Source organism: Strix aluco, chromosome 5, assembly GCF_031877795.1.
Source record: "Strix aluco isolate bStrAlu1 chromosome 5, bStrAlu1.hap1, whole genome shotgun sequence".
NCBI classification, from domain to species: domain Eukaryota; kingdom Metazoa; phylum Chordata; class Aves; order Strigiformes; family Strigidae; genus Strix; species Strix aluco.
This window is the reverse complement of record NC_133935.1, coordinates 7,780,327-7,802,172: the sequence shown is the minus strand read 5'-3', so window position 1 is coordinate 7,802,172 and position 21,846 is coordinate 7,780,327. Positions and strand designations below refer to the sequence as shown.

The following is a 21,846-nucleotide window of genomic DNA, read 5'->3' as shown; positions in this document are numbered from 1 at the left end:
GCAAAAACCATGTATTAATAAGAGGAGATCTTGTTCCTGGCAAGAGTATTTCAGGCATAAGGCACCACACACTAAGGACCCTTCACCTTTGGGTAAATGAGATGGTCTGGCACCAAAGAAAGCTCCTGTTACATCAGCACACTGCTTTACCATGTTTTTTGGTCATTTTATTTTTGAAAGTTGTGTTTTGTACAAAAAAAATTACCTTAAACACCACCATGAAAAACAGTAACAACAGACTTGGTGACTTCCTCTTTTTCCCCATGTTATGAGAAAGATTGAGACCATAACAAAAGTCAAAGAAAGCAGGAATTGTTTGCCCACTCTAAACCCAGCAAGAAAGCAGGGCCACCCCTTTTCCCCTCTGTATCACTGTTCAGATTCCTTTGGCAGTACTAAAAACACCCAAACCTTGTCTGTCCTCTGCTGTTAACAGTAGTGGCTTGCTTATTCACAGTCTCTGCCCTCAAGACTGAGGGCAGTTCTCTGCCAGTCTACACTAGGGCAGAATGGGATTGCTTAGAGTCTAGCCCCTCAAATAAAAAGCAACTAAGAATCAAGGTGCCAAGTTCCTGAAGGTTCCCCTCAAGCCTCACAACTCAGCTGTACCTGCTTTTCACCAGAGTCCCAGGAGAAGGTCGCTCTCACTCCCAGCCAGTAGCAGTATGCAAGTACCATCTGCACAGGGCAAATACCTTAAGACTGGCCTGCACCATGCTTAAGGGGACAGCTTATGAAAGCAGGAGTCCCTTACGCAGTTTTTAATGTGTTAGGATTCTCATCCTTGGCTTCTGTGGTTCCTTTTTTATAAAAACAAGTGTCATGGGAAAAGCCTCTGCCAAACAAGGAACTTTTGGAGAGCATGAAATCACAATGCTGACGGTGACGGAGCTGTGTGGGCAGTCACCTCAGGAAGCTTGTAACAGAAGTCACGGGGCAGCTACCTGTCTCGTTTTGCCTTGACGTCAGTTCCAGTCTCAGCAGATGTTTCCTTTACTTAGCAGCACATCATTTCCTTTTGCTTCTCAATGATTGAGAAGACTTGAGACAATATCTTGACTGAACTGGAAAGTCACAAGACTGTATTTAACTCCTGTAGTTTTTTAGCATTGCTCCTCTCCAGTCTGAGAGGATGGCATGCATCCCTTTACATCTGTTGAAGGAAACTGGTGTGTACTCTTCAACAAATTGCCATTAGGAAAAGAAAAGACTGCAGAGGTGCTAATGCCTCTTCCACCCCCATGGAGTCTGGCATAGAGCACTCTGTGCAGGTTATACTGGCAGAAACAGCGTGTAACAGTGCAGAAGCTAGAAAAGCTGAAAATGCATTCAAAGAAAAATAATTCCAGTGTTTTACAGATCCTGTAAACCCTAGGGGGGGGGGGGAGGAAAAAAAAAAAGACACAAAAGATCCCTCCTACAGTCTCAGCTGTTTTAACCCATGGCCTCCTTCCCCATTCTGCACCCATCCATGGCCCTTTTTTTTCCTCTCAGTGATTCATCTCCCATTCCTGCTCAGTGCTGAATGCTGATATTGCTTGCTTTCTGTCTTCTGCTCGACTCTCAGCACTTTTCCTCCCCTCCAGCTCTGCTGCATTTTTAAAAACCTAAGACAGCATTATATTCACAAGACATGCTATCAGGGACCAGTGCTGTTCACACCCAGAGGCATCCATGGGACTTGACACACCGGAGACAGCAAAAGCAAACAGCGTAAAGAAAATCAGAAGTGAGAGAAGGAGAACTGGCTGGGAGGCACCCGGCTAAACAAGCACTGGGAGATGGGGAGAAAAGAACTCAGTGCTGAAAGCCTATCACATCGGTAGCAAGTGGTCATCCCGTTCTTCTGACTCCTCACCCAGCTGGTCATCGCCCACACCACGGTACGCAGCTGGTGCATTTCGGGGCTTAGATCGGCAGACAAAGTCACAGCCATCCTACAAGCACAGGATATCGCACCAGAATCAGACGCTATGCAATTGACTCGGCATCCAAAGCAAAGCAGCTTCTGTCATTTCTCTTTTTGCTATGGGATTATGCCTAGCCCTGTGCTAGCCATGTGGGACAGGTCCCTAAAACTTGTCAAGACAAGAGAAGCATGCATACAAACATTCTGCTCAGTTTTGAGAGTTCTGGGCACACTGATTAACAGTATGAAGCAACATCAGACAGAGATGAGCATGGAGGATAAACAGCACTGCCTACAGTGACCAAGAAAGGGTTCCAGGGAGTCACGTGAACATTTCACAGTCCCCAGCTTAACATTCCTACCTGAAGAGTGTCATCCACTAATGAGCATGTGTTTAGTTTGTTACGTAGCAGTTGCAGGATATTGGCAGGGAATCAGTCTCAGAAAGGATTCAAAAATACTCAAAAAACCCCCAAAACAGAACCAAAACCAGCCTCTTCTTCTGCTGCAAGGTACACTACCCTGGTGGTATGTCTACCCAAGATACATAGTCCACAAAGACAAGGCAGATGCCATTTTCTTCTGTCCTAATATATGGGTCAGGCTGCGAATATACAGGGACTTTTCACTCACCGCCACCAAATTGCCCAGATCTTGCCAGAAGGCAAAGTGAGGAAACTGCTCCATGCCCTTTGCTCCCACTACAAGGCGCTGGTAGAGGAACCCACCAATGATGTAGACTGCAATCAGTGAAGCAAACCTGGAGGGAAGAATTAAAAATCAAAGCTGAGGAAATCCTATAGACAACCTCTTCCAAGCCAACTACCTGCCTCAGATTGGTATTGGAGCAAGTAGGCGAACACCACTCATGAACAGAGCTATAAACAGAGACCAGACCAGAAAACGTCCCCAAAATATTGATCTGCTAGTATAAATCTTTCAGCAGCATTACATGACGTAGTGTCTCTAAGCACAAATACAAAAAAATAAGTCAAGACTCCTGGTCTGAATTCCCAGCTCTGGCCAAGAGTTGTTGTACAATTTTAGGAAGTCATATCTTCCGTGTTTCAGTGCACTTGTCTGTAAACTATGAAGGAAGGTGTCTACAGGGAACGGAGCAGCTCTGCAGCATCAAGCCTTGAGCAAGAGCTTTGGTCCAAAAAGCTCAGAGGCCTGGTAACATCTAACAGTGGCTGTGGATAGGTACATACAATTATCTAATCTAGTATAGCATTCAGTGTGTTTCTAAATGGCACTGGAGATTATGGCCCAAACATGAACAGCTCTTCAAATGACTCACGTGATCAGCAGAATGGAGCCAACGCTGAGATGGGAATCCTCAGCTGGACAAGCCACACTGCTGTCCATCTCAAAGAGGTAGAAACAATCCTGCTCCTTTTCCCGCTCTTCTGAAATAATGCTGAATGAACTCTGCAATTTGGGAGAAGTCACGTGAAAATACACCCAGGCATGCTGAACTTCACCAGAAGACAGTTTTATCACCGTTGGTGCAGCTCAGCAACAGACACTGGAGGACAGAAAAAAACCTTGCTGCCTCCTCAAAGCCCTTCTGCTTTGAAACAACCGTTTGTGTGGCAGCCTCCTGCTCCTCTCCCACCTCATGTGTCACTCACCGCTGTAACTCCCTGCTTGCAAGAAATCATTATCACAGCTCTTCTCTTCTCACCACTGCAGTGCCTGCCATATGAATCACCTCCTTTATAAATCAGCATGATCCAGTCACCTGCCAAGAAAGAAACAATACAGGCTGCAAATCCAGATCAGGAGGTGAAAGGCAGATACTGAGTAAGAAAAGTATTGAGTGGAATCTTACTTCCATTGAAGACCTGGGTTTCATTGATTCTTCCTATCACTGTGGTCCTTCCATTCTGTCTATCTGTTTGCACCAGGCCACCAAAATCGTGCAAGGTGCTATTGACCTCCCTACACACCCTGAAATGGTAGATGTAGTTTTCTGTTTTGCCTTTCTCCACAGTCACGTTAAACCTGCAGCAGGGAGAGGACAGCACAGACAGACCATAGGATTACAAAGAACAAGGCTCAAAGCAGCGGACGCTCGAGACCTGGAAGCCACTCACAGCCCATACTAATGGGGGAGCCCATTCTGCAGTCTGGCCCCAAATCTCCCCCTCCCCTTGGCCTGAGGGTAGGCACTGCGCAGCCCCGAGGCCTGCAGGGTGTTGTACTGTACCTCATTTCACTCAGGGGCTCTAGTTTCTTCAGCAGGGCTCTTTCCATTTGCGACTCGCTGCTTTCATCACCAATCACATCACAGCTCCTCTCTTTTGGCTGTTCAGCCCCCACACCGACAGCGAGGGCCATAAAGACTAGCAGCACAGCAGAGGTATGGCAAGGTGATGACATCCTGGACACACACCACAGAGAACACAGAGGATTTACTGTTTCAGCTCCCTGTAAACTAACTTCAGGATCACAGAGTCAATGACTGGCCTCTTCCTCATCCTGATTGCAAAAAGGAGAAGTCAAAATCTAGAAACATCTCACAGTTTCCAAGAGACACTTAAATCTGAATCTCTTGCACAGTCAAAGACAATTCACTGGGCCGATTTGGGATTCTTTTCCAAATTTTGCCTTGGGACCACAAAAAGTTTTGCTGCTGAGCACATTAATTAGCATTGATTCAGCCACGGCAGACCCCAGCAGGCTGAACACTGGAGTAAGTTGCAGGCATAAGCCATCGTTCATTATTGCATCGCACTGAGAAGCCAGTCAGCAGAAAATTATTTACCAGGCCTCTAATCAATCCTCTTTGCAGCTCTCTTGTGAAGAGCCACTGTGATTAGCCAGGCTCTGTTTGTTCAAGAGCCTTAATCTTAATAATTATAATTATGTTATCTTTCTAGTACTACTTCAGCTGAGAATCTGTAAGTGTTTAATAATGCTAAGCTGCAACTTCACAGAACAGTTTTCTTCTCTTTACACGGGGGAAGAAAGAAACTGAGACATCCTCTGTAAGATCCAACTGAAGAGGTGGTAATGAAGATAATAACAAAATCTAGAAGATTTGGCTTTCAGGTTCATGCTAAAAATCACATATGAAACACCCCATGATTGCACCAGCCAACCACAGTGGCGCAACAGATTCCCCTCTGCTTCCCCCATCGCAGATTTCGGTAAAGCTGGCAGAAGGCAACCGAAAGACCCGCAGTTAAACCAGAGCCTGCCAAGGGGACTGAACCTAACGATTACCCCCAGCCCCCGCGGCGTCCACCGTGGCAGCTCACAACTGCCAAGGCGGCTCTGATCGCCGTAGAGGTCAGATGCAAATGAGACGAGGTGAGATGTGCTGGAATGAGGAAGCCTGTGACACAAGAACTCGTGATTCCTCTCTCACAGGGCCAAAAGCAGAACCCTGCCTTTCGCACCGGCCACAGCTTCTCTGGCCAACTCGCCGGCAAGCGTTTCGCTCGCACACAGGCTGAAGTAAAAAGCGATGCGGCTCTTCCCTTCCCCGCGGCCGGTTCCCGCCCCGGCTGGCCCCGGAGGCCGCCTGCCGCTGCCCAGTGCTGGAACGGAGCTGCCCGCCCAGGGCAGGCGCAGTTTCACCCCCGCGGCGGCCCCAGAGGCCTCGGTGCCGCCCCGCTCCCCCGCCCCCGCTCTCCACCCCCCCCCCCCACCCGAGCGCCACCTCCCTCGCCGGCCCCGGGGCCGCCGCACCCACCTGCTGCCGCACCGGCCCCGCCCGCCGCGCCGCCCGGCCTCCCCCCGCCGGGCACGGGCACCCCTACGGAAGAGCAATCGCCGCTCACGGGCAGCCCATGCTGCGCGCTCGGCGGTGACGGGGCGGCCCGGGGACCGCAGGCGCGGACGGCACCGGCCTCCTCCGCGGTCCCGGCCGGCACCCCTCGCCCGCCCCGTGAGCCGGAAGCAGGAAGGGCGTGGCGGAACTGGCGCTCTCCACCAATGGGAACCCGGAAGCCGCCAGAATCGCCTCTCCCACTAGCGACTCCTCAGCGAATGAGGAGCGGCGGTGGAAAGGGGCGGCTCCTAAAGCCCGCCTCCGCCTATAGCGGGAGCGGTTCCAGAGCCCGCCTCCTTCCTCTTCTCCCTCCAATGGGCGGTGAAAAAAGGCGTGAAAATCCCGCCTCCCCTCCCTTCTCACCCAATGAATGATGAGGGCCCCTGGCGCCCGCCGGCTAACCCCGCCCACCCGGCAGCCACTACGGCTCGAGGCGGGAGCCGGTCGCCCAATGGCGGAGAAGCGCTCCCCGTCGGACCGCCCCTCGCCCCGCCCCTCTCCCCGCCCCTCCGGTGCCGGAAGCGCTGAGGCGCCCAGAGGCCGCTGCGGGGCTGGAGCCCGCCGAGGCCCCTCTGGGGATCAGCTAAACCCGGAGGTTTGTGCCCTTTCCCCCGGCAGCCGAGCGCTCACCCCGGCCCTCACACAGGTCCGGGTCACCTGCCTTTCCCCTCGCGCGCTCTGTCGAAGGCAGTAGTAGACCATCCCTGTCCGTGGACCTTGCCATCCCCACCATGGACCTCCAGAGTGGCTTCTTGTTCAACACACCAGGGAGACCGTGGTTCATAAAACTGCCCTGTGGCCTTGATCCTGCTGCTTTCGTCCCTCTCCTGACACGCTGTTTTGTTACACTTTGGAATAAAGGTGTCTTCACCAGCTTCTGCAAGCTTTAACACTGCAGAGGAATTCCAGGTCCGGCTGCTCATGCACGAGGTTCGTGGACTTGCACATCCTGGGTATGATTAATAAAGCTTTAAATTATTTGAGATTGGCCTATTCAAAGGACATTTCTTTTAAGTCACGCCCTTGCTGTGATGGTAAGAGAGGCTGCTTTCCAGGGCTCTGTTACTGGAAGGAATGGATGTGCTTTGCCAGAGCTCTGAGGCTTTTGCATCTTTTAGTTAAGAAATAAATGCTGGATTTAGTGGATTTGCCAACATGCTAGAGAGGCCACTTGGTTGAGGGGACTTTGGGAGGCTTCCCTAAGGTGTGCTGCTTCAGTAGTGAAGAACTGGGAAGGACCATCATTGACCCCTGGAAAACTGATCAGTTTTAGTCCTGCTGCGCTGTGTCTCCTACTGCTGATTCCACTGGGAGTATGGCACAGACATCTCAGCTGCAGAAGTCAGATTTATTTATATTCATACTTGGCTATTAACTGTGTGTTGCCTGCATACCTCCTACAGTGCGATCACTTCCTCTCTATTTCCTGTCCAAACTCAACTTATTGCTGATATTTGAGAGAAAATGGTAAAACGCATCAAAACAGAGCTCTTAATTCTTCCTTGCCAGTCTTTATTTCTTCACTTGTTCACAAATGACACTGTCTTTGTGATCACACTGGCCCTGCAGGCAGCCTGTAGGGCCTTTGGCCACAGCCTTTTCCCCTTGGTCTGGGCACTTAAGCTGTGTCTGAATCTTGTTGGTTTCTTTCCAGCCACACAGATTACATTCCCAGCTAAGCTCTGATCATGACTATAGCACATTCTCCCTCTCTGGGCTTGACAGGTCTCTTTAGACTTCCCCGATATCCATTCAGAGCATTCAGGGGAGGCTTTCCCCCTCTTGTGTTGCTCTGCTGTCTTCTGCTTTCCCCTTCCTTTCAAGTATAGACTCCCTGTCTTGCTGTCTACAGGTCCTGCCCAGGATTAGAAGGAATCTTGTGGGTGCAATATGCCACCTTTAGAGGCAAGTGTGTGATGGAGAAATTTGCAGAAACATCCAATCCATGCCTTCCCAGACATGCACATCGTAACAAATCAGCCACAACACTCTATATCAAACTAAAACATCCTCCCAGGCAATCACTTCTCAAATTTACAGCATGTCACCAGGATGGGGAGCAATCATCCCTGTCCTAGAACTGAAAACTGTGGCAAACTCCTTTGTTGAGAATGCCCAAACAATTCTTGTAAATGAACCGTACCAGTGATGACACCCCGAGCCTGGCAAACATCTCCAATCTGAGCATGAAATGGAAGGGATCAGAATCTGTATCAAAACAAAAACAAGCCAACCATGTAGCTAAGAGGTTTCTCAGGATGCTAGAGCATCAGTACTCCCCACCGTAGAATCATAGAGTTGTTTAGGTTGGAAAAGACCCTTAAGATCATTGAGTCCAACCGTTAACCTAGCACTGCCAAGTCCACCACTAGACCATGCCCTTAAGCACCACATCTACATGTCTTTTAAATACCTCCAGGGATATGGTTCAACCACTTCCCTGGGCAGCCTGTTCCAATGCTTGACAACCCTTTTGGTGAATAAATTTTTCTTCATATCCAATCTAAACCTCCCCTGGCACAACTTGAACCATTCTCACCAATGGTGAGTCCTCACTAGTTCAAAAGAGAACTGTCCTTTCCTGTTATTGCTGACCACAGAGTCACAGAATGAGGTTGGAAGGGACCTCTCAAGGTCATTGGTCCAAGCCCCTACTCAAGCCAGGCCACCTACAGCCAGTTGCCCAGGACTGTGTCCAGACGACTCTCCATAGAGGGAAACACCACAACCCCTCTGGCCAACCTGTGCCAGTGTTTGGTCACCCTCACACTAAAAAAGTGTTTCCTGATGTTCAGAGGGAACCTCCTGTGTTTCCATTTGTGCCCATTGCCTCTGGTCCTGTCACTGGACACCACTGGAAAGAGCCTGGCTCTTCTTGTACCCTCTCTTCAGGTATTTATATATATTAATAAGATCCTCCCCAAGACCTCTCTTCTCCAGGCTAAACAGTCCCAGCTTTCTCAGCCTTTCCTCACAGGACAGATGCTCCAGTCCTGTTACCATCTTTGCGGCCCTTTGCTAGACTCTCTCCAGTCTGTCCATGTCTCTCTTGTACTGGTGCTGTCGAGATCTTGACTCAGAGGGTGCTGAGGGATGCCAGCTCTCAATGCCTGCCTGTGTCTCACGCACATTCACGCTGGGTGTTGGGTGTAGACAGTAAAATTGTCCAAAGCTCACAAGGCTTCCTTCTCAAACCCATGCTGTCCACCTCTACTTCCCTTTGGACAGCAGTTGGGCTGCCAGTTTGCTGTAGCCATTGCTTATCCCACTTTTCACCTTGTACTCTTGCTATTCACCTTTTCCACCTTGTGTTCTCGCTATCCACCTGCTTCTGTCCTGAGAGGGAGCTCTTCAGAGCTGCACACATTCTCACAATTACTGCATCACTGTAATCACAGCCTCTCACACTGACAACAGTTAGAATACCCACGAACTTTGTGATTAATCACTGCTTCCACTAACAACTGTTCTTAAGACATCCCTCATGAGGTTACGAAACGGAAGTTGTTGCACTTCCACTGCTCTCCATTCTGTTGTAAATGTGGTTATTCTGAGCAGCTGGAGATAGAGGTTGCAACTTCACATTTCTTGTCTTCTGAATGTAGCCTCAGGTTTCCTGTTTCACAGGTGTGGAGTCCTGTCACTCGACAGCCTGATCGAAACATCTTGTCATATGCACTCTTTGCTTTGGCACGGAGGGAAGCAGATCAGAAACTTCTGCAGCCGAAGTGAGTGAGGGAATAATTGATACTTCTGTCAGATTCTCTCAGACTCCTCCGCTGAGGGCCAAAGCTGCACGGGGAAAAAAGAGGTAAGGAAGCTGGATGAGGTAGGTCAACAAAAGATTTTATTTTGAGAGAAAGCAAGATCTAACAAAAACTCTGAGCTAGCCACTGATTTTGAGTGCCAGCTCACTGTGCTGTTGCTTTGGTTCTAGAATTACCCTGAGTATTTTAATGTGATAAAAGCTGATGGGTTAGAGACCCAGCATTGCTCCCCTCCCTCTCTCCGTCAGACCCGTTTTGGTGTCTACTCCTGGGCATTCAACCCAGGTATTCTTTTCTCTGAAAGAGATTTGCAGTTTTAAAGTTGTCTGCTTGTCAGCTATAAGAGATTGTCAGCAATAGTTCTTTGAAGGGCATGTGAGATGCGAGTACAGATAAATTAGGGGCGTGTGCTAATCAGAGATCAGAGACAGAGGAGGCATATGAAATCATACAGTCTCTCTCCCCCGTGGGGCTCTGCAGGATTCTTTTGTGATACATTTTTTCCTGTGTTTCCTCTGTTCTAGTTTTACGTACCTCCCAGTGAGCAAATTTTCAGCTTTTGCCTTGAGACAGTTCTGCAGGGCATTTTACTGTCAGGAAGATTTCTTAGTGCTTTCCTTAAATTTTCTCTTTCCTTATTTCCAGGCCTTGCAGATGTCACACTGAGCAATTTCTTTCACTGCTTAGTTGAGAAATACCACCTTAGAAGAGTGAGATTTTGCATTGGTGATCATTCTTTACAAGTGTCTCCTTCTCATGAGCTGATTACTTTTCCTCTAAATGCCCCTGTGCTTTAGACAAGTTGTGTTGCATTGGCTGCAACACTAATGGTTGACCTTTTTTCAGAGCTGTTACAGCAAAGGGGGCTCTGTGGGATATGAGATTTCTACACCCTGATCAGAATAACTGCATGTATCTGTGGCTGTTACTGCTGCCTGGTCACTTGCTGCACTATGGAAACAAAGCCAGTACAGAAACCCCCAGGTTCCTATCTGGTAATCACACTCCATCTGCCTGGAAGGCCACTGTCTTGCTTTTACATGTGTTCATAAGAAATTATGTTTTCTGTTGCATCAGAAAACACGGGGACATCCCTTCATTCCTTGCCATTTGCGTTCACTCCCACCCTCTTGGAGGTGGAGATTACCCGATTGAGATGTTGGCAGTTTTCTTTTTAATATTCCTCCTCTCCACATTCCTTTATATACCCTCATCTTTTTGAGCTAAAGTCAGAGGACCTAAAATAAGGAAGCTGATCTTTGAACACACGTTCTGTGCATATTATTTGATTATTTCCTAGCTCTCTTCTGCGTGCGAGGAGTCTCTAAGGATCACAGTTTGAGTACCTTCCTTTAGAAGATTTTTATTTTCAACTCTGTCCCTGCCTCCATCACTTTTGAGAGATGTGCTCTCACGTGTTTCATCTCTCTGTTTTCAAATGCACACCCTTGTTAACAAGTCATGATGCAGTATCACAGGTATATCACAGGGTAGAGGTCATTCCCCTGGTCAAACCAGTTGGTTTTGGCTGTCATGGACTCCTCAAAAACGAAGAGTTGCCCTGGCTGTCCTCTGGCTTCCAGAGAGCCTTAGATAAGCCACAAAATGTCATTCCAGCAGTCACTTAAGACAGTGTTAGCCTGTGTGTCACGCTTGTAGTAATAGCAATAACCAGGTCGGTGCTGTAGCCAAGGACAGGATCCTCGTTTCTCAAATCCTCCTCCCCGGCCCTAGGTAGTCATGTTGCTCCCATACTGACGTAGGCAGGAGCTGAGGGAAACCATTTGGGACAGTGCAATGACATTCTTCAGATTGTCCTAGAAGACTTGAATTACAAAATGCTAACAGCTTTCAGTTTTTGAACTGAGTCTGGACTCCCAAACCTAAAATATTGGGTCACGTTGCTTGCAGATGAATGCAGTGTATCAGTCATTTCTCCAGAGCACTGAGAGACCTAACAGGGTGTTTTGTATACTAGAAAATTATAACATTGGATATTTATGTTAAATGTCCACCAGTCCACTTCCCCCTTCCCTTGGGGAGACTCTTCCACAGTTCCTCAGACAACTACATGGAAATATTTCTGGATGCTCCATTGAAATTTCCCTCCTCTGTTTTGAACTCATCTCAGGTACTTCTCCCATCCTCTTCTACAAGAGCTTCACGTGTAGTCCAGGGGCTGAGGATCAAACACAAACCCCTGAATCTGTTTTAAAAAGGGGGAACTGCAGGGACTCCCCTTTGCAAGGGGTAAAAATCCCGATCTATGAAATTCTTTATTCCACTTCCCTGGACTGATCACTGCAGTTCAAGTGAGGCTTAAATTCACCTCGAATACTTCAATATGACTTTCACACTTTCTTTTCTCCTCCCAAAATTATCTAATGGCATAATTTTTCATTTTTAAGAACTAAAGTGAACTCTCCCACTGCTCTGGTTGTGGAGGTGTCCTGGGATTTTGTTTTGATGATGAGTCCAGTCAGTTCCTTTTTTCTGCAGTTGGTTTGAAACAATAGTGGGTGAACTGCTCTATTCATTGCCAGGAGGCACCAGCTCGGTGCCGGTGCTGACATTTAAGGATTAACCATTTCACTGACTGTCATCGCAGTCGCCTTGTCCTGGAAGTAGTTATCGTAAAATCAGGAACAGTGATCTGGACGATGCAGGAGGTAGCTTCTTTGCGAGGCAAGAGAGGAAGGAAAACAGAAGTGCAAATCCTCAGAAATGTAGTCTCAGAACAAAGAATTATGTTGCAACAGATACTTACCTCCTTTTACTTAGTTTTCAGCTGTAATCTGCAGAGAAGAAGCTCCACCCTGCCCTTTAACCTCGGGCTGACTCCATTCTCTTGAGGTTTAATCTGAAGGCAAACCCCACAACACCAGAGCTGCAAAGACGACCTTACAAGAGGAACCGAGAGCAGGCAGAGACCAACTACCCAGTACAAGTTCTTCAGTTTGCCCATTGTCCTCTTGCCTGAAGCTGAGGAATAGGGTGTAACTGAAAAGTCTTTCCATATTTTGTAACTGAAAAGAGATGGATTTTTGTTCTTTAATAATGATTAAAAAAATAAATGTTGCTATTTTTTAACTACAAGTGGGACAGCTAGAAGATCCTGAAAGCTTCAGGAAACACAACAAAACCTTTACCTTAGGAAAGATCTTTCTACCAGAAGAATGATGCTTACAACAAAGTTCCCTCATGCTTTCATTTGTTACCTTAGAAACTTCTAAGCAAAACCGCAGGTCTAAATATATTGCTATAAACCAGAAACTGATCTTAAAACCACTGAGCCTGCAAACTGCTCTAAGATAAAAATAAATTATTTTTTATTAATTTATTGATCTGGTCTGCTTTCTGTATTTGGACCAAGCTTCCAATGCTTAAAGGATGCATTCTTGTTTTTAAGTGCAGTCCCTTCCCCTTCTGTTTTAGCACTGGCTTTCTTTGTCCTTCCCACAATATTCTTGTTACGTGATGTGCATTTGTTTTCAGCCTCCACCAAGAGATCCTAAAAAAAGTCTCCCCTACCGCTTACAAATATTTTATTCCCTTAGCCATCCCTTTAAATTTCTCTCTGACAAACTTCTTCACTTTCCTGTAGTTTCCCATTTTGAAATGATTATACGACAGTGCTTTTTGGTGATGGTGTTGATGGTTTTTGTCTCTGTTGAATCTCAGTGAGTTTGTGTTCACTGCAGCAGAGAAGCTGCTGGATGGAGCCACAAGGAACTGGGTGACCTGAGCACAGCTCAGGGCAGTCACAAGATGCTTCGTTTTCTGTGTTTCCTGGCTCTCCACTCCACAAGGTGCTTGTTGATGGTGTCTAAGCATTCAGTCTCAACATCACACCCTGACATGGCATTTGCATAATTTAATGTAATTAATTGACACCTATCATCACTGTGCTTCCTTCACAGTTGCTCTGGTTTTGTTTTTTTGCTGATTCATGAGTGCTGTCACCATCCTTGTCTGGCAGTCCATAATATAATTTCAACTCTATGCATTTAGTAGTATTTGCCTGGTCTGTGGGGATGCTGTTACTGTTACTTCTTGATGCAGTTAGTTATTTAACCTAATTTGACTGTAATTTTACTTGAGCAGAGAACAGCCCCCTCCATTTCCCCTGTGTATTCTGTATCCTCTTGCTATGACATCCTGCTCACAGCTCTTCTTCCACCAAGTTTTTAACATGCTTGCTGTGGTAATGTCTTCGGTTAAAGCTGCCCTTCCCCTTCCTCCATCTTATTCATTAGACTCTTAGCCTATTTTGGGAGTACAAATCTGTTTGGGTCTTGTGACATGACCAAGAGAGAGAAGCACCTCAGGTTTCATGAGCTCCACTGGGGACTTTGCTGCTGGATTTGCATAGAAGACTCTGGAGCACCACAAGAGCAGGATGTGGTACATAAGCTTAAGGGAGAAGCACAGGGAAATCTTGGGTTCCTCAACATCATTAGCTGCACATTTAGTCCTTCTTAGAAAGTCCTGTTGTCTGTGAAGCTGTCATAGTGAAATTAATAAAGCAAGAAAACCAACCCCCCCTGGAGCTCATCCGTGGCAGTAAGTGTCATCCTCTCCTTGGCCTGGGAAAGTGGAGATTTTAGTGCTGAGATTTCAAACAGCTTATGAAAAGTGAATGCCTCTCGGGTCAAACACAGCTCCAGGAGATAACAACAGGAAAGCAAGGCATAGCCTGGTGGTTACCATGTTGTGCTGCTGTACACGAGCAGATCTCTACATAGCAGTCCTGCCCTGGCCTTTGAAGGGAAGCTGTGCTGTGCTATGGTGGAGGCTGCCCCAAGGACTTGTCCTCTGCCACTGGCAGCCACTGAACAGCTGATGGTGGTGGTGAAAGTGTGGAGGGGCATCCCAAGGGCTTCAAGGCTGGCCCTCCCATCCTGCCACCCCACCACGGGGGAGGCAGATGAGAGCCTAGGACTGACTTGGGAGCGTCCTGGGAAGATGTAACATGACCATGTGTCTAAGCCTGTGAACAAGATGCTGAGGTTAAACCTGTCACTGTTGCTGAGAGAGCTGGAGGAAAGGCCTTGAGTTTCTTTTTGTGTTTAAGCTGGAACATCGTGGCTGTGGCAATGCAACTCTGTGATTCCACCCTGAGCTTCGATGCTGAGGCAGGAGTGGGTTTGCTGGGAGGCTCCTGCCAGCACGAGGTGCCACATGGTGCCTGGGGGGCTCTGGCTGACTTGGGGCGGGTGCTTCCTCAGCCGGGGTCAGCCACTGCAGGGGCTGGACCAGGCAGCTCTGTGGCCAGGCAGGGGCAGAGCTGTGGTGGACCTGGAGATGCTCAGGTACACCTCCTGGGAAGCTCAGGTGCACCTCCTGCGAGGCTCAGGTACACCTCCTGGGAAGCTCAGGTGCACCTCCTGGGAAGCTCAGGTGAACCTCCTGGGAAGCTCAGGCAGGGATTGATGACCCAAGACCAGCTGAAATGGGGCTGGCAGGCAGGGACTTGGGGAGACCCTGGAGAGGGTAGTCAGGGACAGTGATGGCAGCAATGTGCAGAATGTAGACAGGCAGGGATGCTCTAAATAGTTCAGTTCTTTATGGAAATGTCCAGGACACACTATGTAAAACCACCATCAGTTTTCATGCGGCTGCTGTTCACTATGGATTCTTTTCTCTTTTATGGCTCCCTGTCTGTGGCCAGCAGTTGTGCTGGGCTTGTTTATAGGCTTTGGGATACTGAACATCTCCCTAAAGATTGCTTTGATTTGGAAGATGAGTAAGATCACAAAGGGGTGCTGAGGATGAACAACCAACAGTAAAGGACCGGAGACTCACCTAAGCACAGGAGCTCAGATCCTGAACTCCATTATATGAGGTTAAACCAGAAGCTGTTATAGGTTTCTACCAGCCTTAAGTACCCACTGAAGAATATATTCCTTGTGCAGACCCCAGGCAACCCATTTCAGATCTTGTGGCAAAGAACAGTGAAACATATTATTGAAAGTTTTTTGTAGACTTGTCTGCTGTAATTACAGTGGTAAACTGTAGAACAAAAATGCAAGGTCTATAACACTTTTGCGTGCATGCAGAAGGTGCTAAACCATGTAGGAGAGCTTACTGTTTGCTGCTTAAAGCCTGTTCACCTGATGTGTGAGATGATCACACCGTACCCACAGAATGATGTCATTTTTTCCCTTACTTTTTGCACACCCAGAGAGTCATCTGCTTTCCGATAACCAATTTTGGTTCTCAGGTATCTGAGTAGTTCAGAAGAAACCCTGAGAGCGTGTGTGTGTGTGTGTGTGTGTGTGTGTTGCACCAGCATCAGAGTGCATGTGACTCTTGTATGAAGATTGGAAATTGCACAGAGGATATGGAGTTCAGTGTTCATGCATTGTTATTTTTAGATGCTTATCCTGACTTGTGTTTTCTGCATTGCAACTATCCAGAAGAGTTGCTTTTCAGCAGGTCCTTGGTGACAAGTGTCTTTCTGTTGGTTAATGGTAGAGAAAAGCTGGTATTTTGATTCCTTTACAGGTGACTCCCACCCACGCTGCCCTGAGCAGTGGGTGGCCTACAGAGGGAGCTGCTACTCCTTCTCCAAGGAGAGGAAAGACTGATATTCCAGCCAGGAATCCTGCTGGGCACAGGGAGCTCATCTCCTGGTGATCAGCGATACCTGGGTAAATGGTTTTCATATTCTTTGAGGATCTTTCATTTCCTTGCAGATACCTCAGTGATTGACATCCAAGCAGTGCTGTCACTCTGTCAATATTTTGACTTTAAAAAAGAGGGAAGATTTATGACTGTGATGTTACAGTGCACTTCCAGTTTCAGTATACACCTTAGAAGTTCCCAGCAGGGAAAGAAGCAAAGGGGGGAAGGGAGAGGTGAGGGTCACTGTCAGCTACTCAGAATCATCCTATGAAGGATGTTAGGAGACAGCCTTCTCTGCCCCTCTCCACCTCCCCTCCTATCCCCAGGAAGGTTGATGTGAATGATTACAGGAAAAGACTGTGGCACTGTGCAGTCACTGTACTCATTGCCTACAAACCATTATGTCCCCACTCTCCAGAAATGCTAAGGAAAAGCGGTGCCTCTCCTCCCTGCAACCGCTCCAGCTCCTCCTGCACAGTGACCCTTGCCACTCCCTGTGTTCACGCACGGGGATTTCTTTCTCAGTCTGTTTTCAACGCTTACTTCCTCTCTCTGCCAAAAAACCTCAGCTGTGCTGGTGAAATCAGAAACCATCTATTCCACTGCTTGTTTTCCAGCAGGTGCTCACTGGGGGCAGGGGCATGTATGACCACTAAAGAAATGGGTAGAGCTGATCACTAAGGAGGTGAGGCATGTCTGCCTAAATAGAGCAGAAGTACTTGATCTGGTTTTACACAAGCCAGGGCTTATTAGCTCAGGTCCAATGAATGTGGACAGCTTCCAGTCCCTGGACAGAAGTTGCATTGTATGATGTTCTGTGGGGGCTTACAAAGCCAAGCCTCTGCTCGACTGGGAGTATGTACCAGGCTGTCACACTTGCTTAGGCAAATCCTGATTCCTCAGGAAATACCCATCTTCCCCAAATTACCCATTTCTCTGCATGAAGAAAGCCTCCCTGTTCCATCTGCTTTCTTACTACTGTCTCTGCTACTAAAGTGTTACCCATTATCCCTGCTCAGACTTCCCCACGTAAGCAAAACTTTCCTAGCTACCCATGCCCTGTGCTGCAAAGGCTGTGATTGTTCAACCTCCCTTTGCCAGGGAAGCACAGTCACCTCCAAACCACCAGCAACACTCAAGCATTCCTCAAGCTACTACTCCCACTACTTTACTAAGCCAGCTTTGTTAACGGCAAGGATGGAGCCCAGCTGTACCACTGAAAGGTTTCTGTTGTTTGGTTTCATTGCAAATGTGGACAAGACAAACTTCTCTCTCTTTTTTTTTTTTTTTTTTTTTTTGGCGGGGGGGGGCAGCGGGGAGGAATTTACTTCAGGGCTGAGTTTCTGTGCAGGCTTCACTTTTTAACAGTAAACAGGAGTTACAAGTTAGGTAAGAGGAAATGAACATTGAAAACACGTAGGAGGAAAGTTTGTATAAAATGTAATGAGCTTTGGTCCTGGGCTCTTTACACAGATCTGTTAGTTCCTTTGCTTCCTGCCCTGACCTGATTTTACCTTTAATTGTTAATACTTTGTATTAGCTTGCTGGCTAGCTGTATGGTAGAGCATTAGTATTAATACTAATGGCATACATTCCTACGTAAAGCTCTGTGTAGGAAACTCCAGGAGAGTGGGGTGCCTTGCCCTCAGAAATATCCTTTGAAGAATCTGCCCAGGACCCTTGAAAGCACGTTTACTTCCTTGTGAGTGTACACATAGTTGTTATTTCAGGCATGATCTGCAGGGCTGATCTTCCTGATTAGAAGATGCTTGAGAAGCAGCATTGTCAGCCTCTTAAGGAACAGTCAGGCCAGGGGATTATCTTGCTCTCTGTTCTCTTTACTTATCCTTACCTCCATTTTCTGGTTGTCTTTCATCAGTCACTTTGTAATTTGTCACCATTTCTAGGACCTGTTCAAGAGTATTCAATCAGGATATTTCTGGATTGGATTGAGGAACAGCACAGACTCCGGATGGATTTGGGAAGATGGCTCTATATTCAATGGCACTAAGTGAGTTTCATCCTGTTTTAAAAACAACAGTGCTAATTCAGATTGCCTGGTGTTCCACAACACCTAGAGTTCCTGCATCAGATCTCAGGAGCTTTCTTCCTGGGCAGATTTTCTTCTTACTGTCACCTGTATGGCACTGAACTCAGAAGGGTCTATTTTTTACTTCCCTGCACCTTGTAAAGGCATGTACCTATGAAAAGCAGGGCTAATGTTAGTATCTCACTCTCTACTTCCCTCCAGATCTGCTCAGACCAAGGATTATTTACCTGCCCTGCCCACACAGTGACTCAGCCAGAAAAGCACATGGTCCACCTTGCACTCATTCTGCCAAGTGCTGGTGTCACTGGGTGTGAGGACCCAGCCCTTTGATCCTTCACTGGTGCCAACCCAAGTCAGAACCTTAATTTTGGTTCAGTCTTTACTTGGACAGAACTCAGCATTCTGCATGAGGGAAAACATTGTGATTTGGTCCAGTGACTTTGCCTGGCCCTTTCCTTTTTATGACAGTTAAGACAAGGAGTTAGCCTCTAATATTTCTCCAGCAAGGAAAGTTGCCCAAGATCTTGCTGTCAGTAGGTCAGTACTCTAAGCACTTGGCTTAGTTTCTTCTTAAACCCAGCTTTCTGTTCTTACAAACTCCTTGGAGGCAATCCTCTTTCGATGAAACTCTCAGCACTGCTGTTCTCATGGAGAGGTTGAGTTCTTTCCCTTCCTCTGGGCTCCACCCTTCAAAATCAGGTATTTTTTCTTTTTTGCCTCCAGGAGACAATCTCAGCATTTTATTTCAGTCTCACTTTTGTTTCGTGTCTCTTGCAGGGTCCTCTCCAACAGCCCCAGTTGTGTTGTCCTGATGAAAGATCACTTTCAGGCCTCCAGCTGTGAATTTTCTGCTCCATGGATCTGTGAGAAATCTCATGGATAAATCCTGTGTGCATTTTCATTTCATAACCATCTCATCAGTGGTACAAGTAGTCACTGTCCTGCAAACCAAAGGTGTACACAAGACCAAGGACTTGCCCTTTCCATACCCTCACAAAGGTGTTTTGCAGGGACAGGCTTGTTGCCCGTAAGGGTGAGTTATCCTCAGTAGTAGATCTGCTCTCAGTCCACATGTGTTGGATTAGTGCTGTCTGTGACCAGATGAGACCTGGGATAGATTCCTTGGCCTAGTCTTTGCCTGATTTGTACTATAAGGGCAAACAGAAAATTAGTTACAACAGATGCTGGGTCTTCAAATCTCTGAGGGTGAGCTGGCCATTTTCCTCCATTCCTGAGCATCAGATTTCATTTCCATTCCCTGCATCTCCATTGTCTGGTGCCAGCAGGATTGAGAAAATGAAGCCTGCTGAACAGACTTCTCCCAGTAGCAGCCTCTCCTTTTGCATTCCAGTGCTATGAGTGAGAGAGAAGAGGGGGAAATGAGACTACAACTTCTGCAAATCCAGCAGTGAAAAGAAACCTCCAGTACTGCACTGGACCAAAAGTGTGTACCCATGTCATTACTTCTCTCTGTTGGAAGGAACCAGCTGCATGCCATGCTTTACAGGCCAGCTTCAACCAAACTAGTCAAGAGGCTGGACATCTGGAGGCAAAGGAATGCAGTTAATTATGTGTTGTTGAATCAACCAAAAACGTGTTTCTGCCTCCATCTCTGCAGTTTCAGAGAGAGGAACGAGTGGACAAATCCTTACTACAAGGAGCTTTTAGTTCAAATAGAGCAGAGACAGGCTAAGAGTGTGAACAGTGTAAAAACACAGTGAACTTTAAGGATGGGACAGTAGGTTGCACTTCCACTGACCTGGAAGTCTCTTTTTCCACCCAGAGATTTTGTTCCAACAAAGGAAGATAAATTTTATTAATTTCCTGTTTATCCTAATATATTTATATTCTATTCCAATTTACTATTATCAATTTATCCTTGGTCTGGAATTGCAGTTTATAGTCCGATGCAGTCAGAGCAGTAACTCTGACAGGACAGCCTGGTGATGGGTGGTGCTGATGCAAAGTGTCTGCTGTTATGGTCTGAGAGTTTGCCTGTACGTGTCCAGCACATCTGCTGCGTACTAGCAGGCGTACGCTGCTGGGCCTGTATCAACCGTGTCTGAAGCACACGCAGGAGCTGTGGGCTGCTCTGAACACCCACCTCACTGTGTCTACACGACATGGTGCACAGGAGCGTTTCCGTGGGGATTTCCCAAATAGGAAGTCACAAGCCTTGGCAAGCAGCAGGTTAGTGATAGATGTTCCGAGGTGTGTATTTGTTCTGGGAGAGACAGGTTGGAGAAGTGGCTGACAGGAATCTGATCAAGTTCAACAAGGAGAAAGTCAAAGTCTTGAAGCTGGGGAGGAACAGCCCATGCACCAATATATGCTGGGGGTGACCCAGCTGGAAAGAAGCTTTGCGGAAATGGACCTGGTGAACACCAAGTTGAACGTCAGCCAGCGATGTGCCCTTGCTGCAAAGGAGGTGAATGGTATCCTGGGCTGCATTAGACAGAGTAGAGCCAGCAGGACGAGGGAGGTGATCCTTCCTCTCTGCATGGCACTGGGGAGGCCACACCTGGAGTACTATGTCCAGTTCTGGGCTTCTCAGTACAAAAGAGACATGGACATACTAGAGAGTCCAATGAAGGGCCATAAAGATGATGAAAAGACTGGAGCATCTCTCCTGTGAGGAGAGGCTGAGACATCTGGACAGCTTCTAGAGAAGAAAAGGCTGAGGGGAGATCTTATTTATGTATGTATATTATACACACATTAGTATGTATGTATAGATTAATATGTATGTATAGATTAATATGTATGTATAATAGATATAATAGATATATAATGCACCTGAAGAGAGGGTACGAAGAGGACAGAGCCAGGCTCAGTGGTGCCCAGTGACAGGACCAGAGGCAACGGGCACAAACTGGAACACAGGCGGTTCTCTCTGAACATCAGGAAACAACTTTTTTACTGGAATATTCCTTTGGCCAGTTTGAGTCAGCTGTCCTGGCTGTGTCCCCTCCCAAATTCTTGTGCCCCTCCAGCCTTCTTTCTGGCAGGGCATGAGAAGCTGAAAAATCCTTGACTTATAAACACTACTTAGCAACAACTAAAAACATCTGTGTGTTATCAACATTATTCTCATACTAAATCCAAAACACAACACTGTACCAGCTACTAGGAAGAAAATTAACTCTATCCCAGCTGAAACCAGGACAGAGAGGTTGTGGGGGTCTCCATCCTTGGAGGTATTCAGAAGCTGTCTGGACACCCAAAAGTTGTCCTGGGCAACCGGTTGTAGGTGGCCCCACTTGAGCAGCGGGGTTGGACCAGATGACCTCGAGAGGTCCCTTCCAGACTCAACCATTCTGAGATTCTGTGAGAGATCTGCTAAAAGTAAGGACAAGGAAGGCACTTGGGGTTGAAGGAGGTGGGTGGGTAAGAAGGACAGGTCTGGGGAGAGGAGGTTGAGGAGGCAAGGGTGGAGAGAGACAGAAGTTAAAATATAATGAAAGTAAAGGACTAGACGGCATGGTGCATGGCGGGGAAGGTCTAGGGAGAAACTAATTGACCCAAGCACTGGAGGTTTCATCTGAAAATGCTAGATCAAGGATTCACGAGGAGGATTACAAATAATTTGGAAGTGATTGTTATTGGGATTGATGCTGCTGTGCCACATGTAAATAAGCATTACAAACAACTGTGAAATCGCAGAGAAAACAGAAACAAGATCTTGTCTCCAAAAAGAAAATTGCAGTTTCCC

The 21,846-nt window shown here is 47.2% G+C and overlaps 2 protein-coding genes across 2 annotated transcripts; one reads left to right on the top strand and one right to left on the bottom strand.

Moving 5' to 3' along the window:
• Positions 1-145: 145 nt before the first annotated feature.
• On the bottom strand, positions 146-5,795 carry M6PR (mannose-6-phosphate receptor, cation dependent). Its single transcript, XM_074825755.1, has 7 exons — positions 5,613-5,795; positions 4,122-4,295; positions 3,744-3,916; positions 3,544-3,653; positions 3,210-3,340; positions 2,543-2,669; positions 146-1,937 (listed from the first exon to the last, which is right to left on the bottom strand). Exons 2-7 carry the CDS (start codon positions 4,292-4,294, stop codon positions 1,815-1,817), a joined length of 837 nt encoding a protein of 278 aa, XP_074681856.1. The 5' UTR covers position 4,295; positions 5,613-5,795; the 3' UTR covers positions 146-1,814.
• A 268-nt stretch (positions 5,796-6,063) lies between these two features.
• Positions 6,064-20,002, top strand: LOC141924005 (killer cell lectin-like receptor subfamily G member 1). Its single transcript, XM_074825812.1, is given in 5 exon segments — positions 6,064-6,380; positions 6,552-6,643; positions 15,965-16,110; positions 17,992-18,095; positions 18,912-20,002. Coding segments are annotated over 5 exon segments (765 nt in total). The 3' UTR covers positions 19,018-20,002.
• The last annotated feature ends 1,844 nt before the right edge of the window (positions 20,003-21,846 follow it).